We start from the raw sequence: 5,000 nt of genomic DNA, 5'->3' as shown, positions 1-5,000 counted from the left end.
AGAGATTGAGAAGCGAGAAAGTGAGAGAGCGAGAGATTGAGAGAGCGAAAGATTGAGAAGCGAGAGATTGAAGAGCCAGAGAACGAGAGAGCGAGAGATCAAAAGAGCGAGAGAGCGAGAATTGAGAGAACAAGAAAGCGAGAGAGCGAGGGAAAACGATAGATCCGGAAAGGGGGAGAGCGAGAGAACGAGAGACGCAAGAGCGAAAAGAGCGAAAAGATCGAGAAAGCGAGAGAGCGAGAAACGAGAAAAGCGAGAGAACAAAAGCGAGAGAGCGAGAAGGGAAGAGCAAGAGAGCGAGAAGCGAGAGAACGAGTGAGCGAGAAACGAGAGAGCCCAGAGAGCGAGAGAAAGAGAGAGCGAGAGAGCGAGAGAGCATAGATCCCCAAGAAAACGAGATAGCGGGGAAACGAGAGAGCGAGAGAACGAGAAAGGGGGAACGGTGAGCGAGAGAGCGAGAGATTGAGAAAGCAAAAAGCAAAAGAGTGATAGAGCGAGAGAACCCAGAGAGCGAGAGATTGTAAGAGCGATAGATCGAGAGAGCAAGAGAAATAGAGACGAGAGACCGAGAAAAGAGAGAGAGAGAAAAGAGAGAGAGAGAAGAGAGAAGAGAGAAGAGAGAGAGAGAGAGAGAATGAGAAGCGTGAGAACGAGAGAGCGAGAAAAACGGAAGAACCCAGAGAGGAGAGAGAGAAGTTTAGAGAGTGAGAGGAGAGAGAGAGAGAAGAGAGAGAAGAATGAAAGACGAGGGGAGAGAGAGAGAGAGAAAGGGGAGAGAGAAGAGAGAAGAGAATGAGAGAGAGAGAAAAGAGAGAGAGAGAAGAGAGAGAGAGAGAGAGAGAGAGAGAGAGGGGGAAAAGGGGAAAGAGGGAAGGGGGATCGCGAAGACGAGAGAGAGCGAGAGAGAGAGAGAGAGAAAGAGAGCAGACAGAGAGAGAGGGAGGGGAGAAGAAAAGGAGAGAGGGATCGAGGCGCGAGAGCGAGAGAGCGAAACGAGAGCGGGCGAGAGCGAGAGAGATGCGAGATCGACGACGAGCGAGCGAGAAAGGAGAGAGAGAGCAAGAGAGAGAGCGGAGAAGAGGAGAGAGAAAAGAGAGAGGAAGAGAGAGAGAGAGGAGAAGAGAGAAGAGAGAGAAGAGGAGAGAGAGGAGAGAGAGGGGAGCGACGAGAGAGAGAGAGAGGCGGAGAGAGAGAGCGAGAGAGAGAGCGAAAGAGAGAGGGGAGAGAGAGAGAAGAGAGAGAAGAGAGAAAAGAGAGAGAGAGAGAAGGAGAGAGAGAGAGAGAGAGGAGGAGAGAGCGAGGGGGAGAGAGCGAGAGATGAGAGCGAAGAGAGAGCGAAAAAGAGAGCAAGAGAGAGAGCGAGAGAGAGAGCGAGAGAGAGAAGGCGAGAGCGAGAGCAAAGAGAGAGAGAGAGAGAGAGAGAGAGAGAGAGAGAGAGAGAGAGCATATTAAGTATTAACAAAATTCAATGATACAAATAATCTTAATATATCAATTTTCATCCAAAACTTCAATGTGAATTGTAAACAGACTTTTCACTTCATATCTCTATTTTCCCTCATTATTTCCGCGTCTTCTCTCTCTTTCTCTCTCTCTCTCTCTCTCTCTCTCTCTCTCTCTCTCTCTCTCTCTCTCTCTCTCTCTCTCTCTCTCTCTCTCTCTCTCTCTCTCTCACACACACACACACACTCTCTCTCTATCTCTCTCTCTCTCTTACTCTCTCTCTCTCTCTCTCTCTCTTTATCTCTCTCTCTCTCTCTCTCTCTCTCTCTCCCTCTCTCTCTCTCTCTTTCTCTCTCACCCTATCTCTCTCTTTCTCATTTTCTCTCTCTTCCCCTGTCTGTTGTGTCCTTCCTTCGCCTCTACCCCTCCGCCCTGTGCCCCCAGTTCGGTCCCTCCATTCAGCGGGGGAATGAGGACATTGTTCACCACATGGAGGTCTTCCACTGCGAATACCCGCCCGACTTCCAGGTTCCGTTGTACCAGGTGAGTTCTAGGTACCTTTATACGAGGTGAATTCTAGATTCCGCTCTACCAGGTGAGTTCGGGGTACTTTTATACCAGGTGAGTGTCTTTTTTCTTTTGTACCGGGTGAGTTCAAGTTTCTGCTCTACCGGGTGAGTTCTGGGTATCTTTACAAGGGGATTTCATGTACTTTTATACCAGGTGAATCCCAAGAGACTGTGAACCGGACAAGAACCAGGTGCAAAGCGTTATACCAGGTAAGTTACACGCTTCAGAAGGATCATATAACAAAATATTTTAAATACAGTTTCAACGTGCTTTCCAGATCTGTGGAACAGCACCAGTCGATGTACTTTTATCGTGTAAGGACAAATCACAAACGTGCTTTTGATCTCTACAATGTTCATTCCGTCTTGATGTTTTAGAGTCAAGAGACCTCTGCATTAGCCAACACTTAGAAGAAATGGCCAGAGGAGGACACCTCACAGCTTGGAATATTCTACGGTGTTTAGCCTCATCATTGACAACAAATTAGAACTGTTTTCTGTATCAAAAGTTGGAATATATAAAGGCACTTGATGAGAAATTGCCAATTTATAGAGTTCTCTGCGATGTATAGATTTATCATTTCCTAGAAAATAGGAATGTTTGCTGTGCCAGAAATTAGAAGTGACAGGCACCTGATAAAAAATGGCGAGCGCAGAATACTTCACAGCTTTATTCAATACGCTGAGGTGTTAAGCTTTATCATTGACTAGAAACTAGGACTGTTTGCTGTGCTAGAGTTAGAATATAAAGACAGCTTGATCTAATAAGGAAAAAGTTCTTCGCGTTTCCATCCGAGCTGTGCAAGAGGGCGGGAGAAATTTCTTCTGGGTCAAGATTCTTATTTCATATTTCTCATGTTGGGAAGTGTTTAAAAGGCAGAGAATCGGGAGTGAAAATCAAATCCTAACATCATATTCAGCTGCAATTTTCCTTCCCAAACCATATATTTTTGTGGTACTCCTTTGCAAAACATATTTTTTTTACATAACAGTAGTCCCAATTTCACATGAAATGCGCTTTCTCACATCTAAGACCTGTTCACATATGTGTGCTGACTTTCATATTAAGTCCAATTTTTGCCTCGACAAACTCTCTTTTCCTCACATGTCATCCTTTCTTTTCTTGACTAAACCCCCCTGAAAGCTTTGTTAACGCCCCCCCCCCCCCTCCAGGGTCCGTGCCATTCCCCCGACCGCCCGCGTGAAATCAACGCCTGCAAAAAGGTGCTGGCAGCCTGGGCCATGGGGGCGTCCGCCTTCGTCTACCCTCAAGTGAGTTCACGTGCGGTCGGCTGTCTACTTTCTGGTGAATTTTCTCAGGGCCTTCCGTCTGTTTCCGTGTCTCTTTTGTCTCCCCTTGTCTCTGATTATCTGCTCTTTTCTTTTTTTCTCTCTCTTTCCATAAGGAGTCTTTTTCTACTCTGATGCTGTTTGTTTCTCATAGCTCCCTTAGAGGGACAATAGATCTGTACGTTTCTGACAAAAAAATTATCTCCTATTCAGATTCGTTGATTTTGCCTTTGTCTTCTATTTCTTTTTCTTCCATCTTTCTTTCTTCGTTGTGATTCACTGAAACCTCTAAATTTTGCTCGAATGATGACCTGTGACACTGTGACCTTTTTTTTTATCCCTGCAGGAAGCTGGTCTACCCATTGGAGGCCCGGACTTCAACCCTTTCTTGATGCTGGAGGTTCATTACAACAACCCAGGACTCTTTGCAGGTGAGGCTGTCAGGTCCTGGTCCCTGCTTCGTGGTGTTCGACCCCGTTTACGTCACCCTCCTTAGAGTAGCTGGTTCTTGCCCCGATGCACCCTTTTTTTGCGCCCGAAAAAAAAAAAAAAGGGTGGGGGGGAAAGAGATACATAGAAGGAAAGAACAAAAGAAAGAAGGAAAGAAAAATCAAGAAAAGAAAGAGAAACGAAGGTAAAAAAAAAAATAGATAAATAAGATAAAATAAAATAAAAGAGAGGCACCCTCTCCCTTTACCCTCCCCTCTCCCCCCACAGGCCGCGTGGACAGCTCTGGCGTCCAGCTGCACTACACCCCTCGGCCGCGGCCATACGACGCAGGCATCATGGAACTTGGCCTCGAGTACACGGCCAAGATGGCCATCCCGCCAGCCTTGCCCTCTTTCACCCTCGCGGGATACTGCATCCCGGAGTGCACGGCGCTGGTACGTGCTAGGCGAAGGCTGGGTCGAGTGCGTGAGATGTGTCACATGTGAGGAGTGGGTCGTATGTGTGTTATGTGGTGAATGCACGAACGGTGTTGATCGCGCGAGGTGCGTAGAATGCGTGAGATGTGTGAAATGCGTTAGATGTGTCGAGTGCGTGAGATGTGTCGAGTGCATGAGATGTGTGGAATACGAATATGTGTTTTGTGTTCAGTTGTGGAGTGTGTTGTATGTGTGTAGTGTGTGTCGAATGTGTAGAGTGTGTTGAATACTTGAATTTTGTGTCTGATGCGGGAAGTGTGTCGAATGTATGTATTTTATTTTGTGTCGAATCTATAAAATGTGTTTTGGGTCTAATTTGTGTAGTATGTGTCAAATACCTGAGACGCGACGAATGCGAGTACTTTGTGTCGATTGTATGGAGTGTGTGGAAAGCGTGTTTTGATAATTGTAGTGTCGAATGCATACATTTTGTGTCGAATATGTAAAATGTGTCGAATGCACGTATATCGAGATTAATGTGGAGTGTCGAGTGCTTAGGATGTGCCAAAACTACACGACCATCACTTATACATTTTGTGTTATGACATTTTTCCTTTTCTTTCATACCTTCTTCTACATTTGTTTTCCTTGTTCTTTCACACTTTCTTTCGCGCAGTCCTTCTCTCCTTTTTATCTCTAAATCTGCATATTATTGTATTTATTATTGTTTATTAATATCAATATCATCGTTAGTATCATTGTTGTTACTCTTATTATCACTATAATTATTATCACCATCACCACAACCACCACCATTATCACCACCACCACA

The 5,000-nt window shown here is 45.6% G+C and overlaps 1 protein-coding gene across 1 annotated transcript in view; it reads left to right on the top strand.

Annotated features, from left to right (window-relative positions):
- LOC125039833 (dopamine beta-hydroxylase-like) overlaps positions 1–5,000 on the top strand; it is a 16,493-nt gene that overhangs the window by 7,297 nt on the left and 4,196 nt on the right. The window contains exons 2-5 of the mRNA XM_047634141.1: positions 1,888–1,986; positions 3,186–3,284; positions 3,649–3,733; positions 4,020–4,186. Coding sequence (XP_047490097.1) covers positions 1,888–1,986; positions 3,186–3,284; positions 3,649–3,733; positions 4,020–4,186 — 450 coding nt within the window. The remainder of the gene's footprint in view (positions 1–1,887; positions 1,987–3,185; positions 3,285–3,648; positions 3,734–4,019; positions 4,187–5,000) is intronic.

The sequence above is a fragment of the Penaeus chinensis genome, chromosome 28, assembly GCF_019202785.1.
Source record: "Penaeus chinensis breed Huanghai No. 1 chromosome 28, ASM1920278v2, whole genome shotgun sequence".
Taxonomy (NCBI): domain Eukaryota; kingdom Metazoa; phylum Arthropoda; class Malacostraca; order Decapoda; family Penaeidae; genus Penaeus; species Penaeus chinensis.
This window is presented reverse-complemented; position numbering and strand designations above follow the sequence as displayed.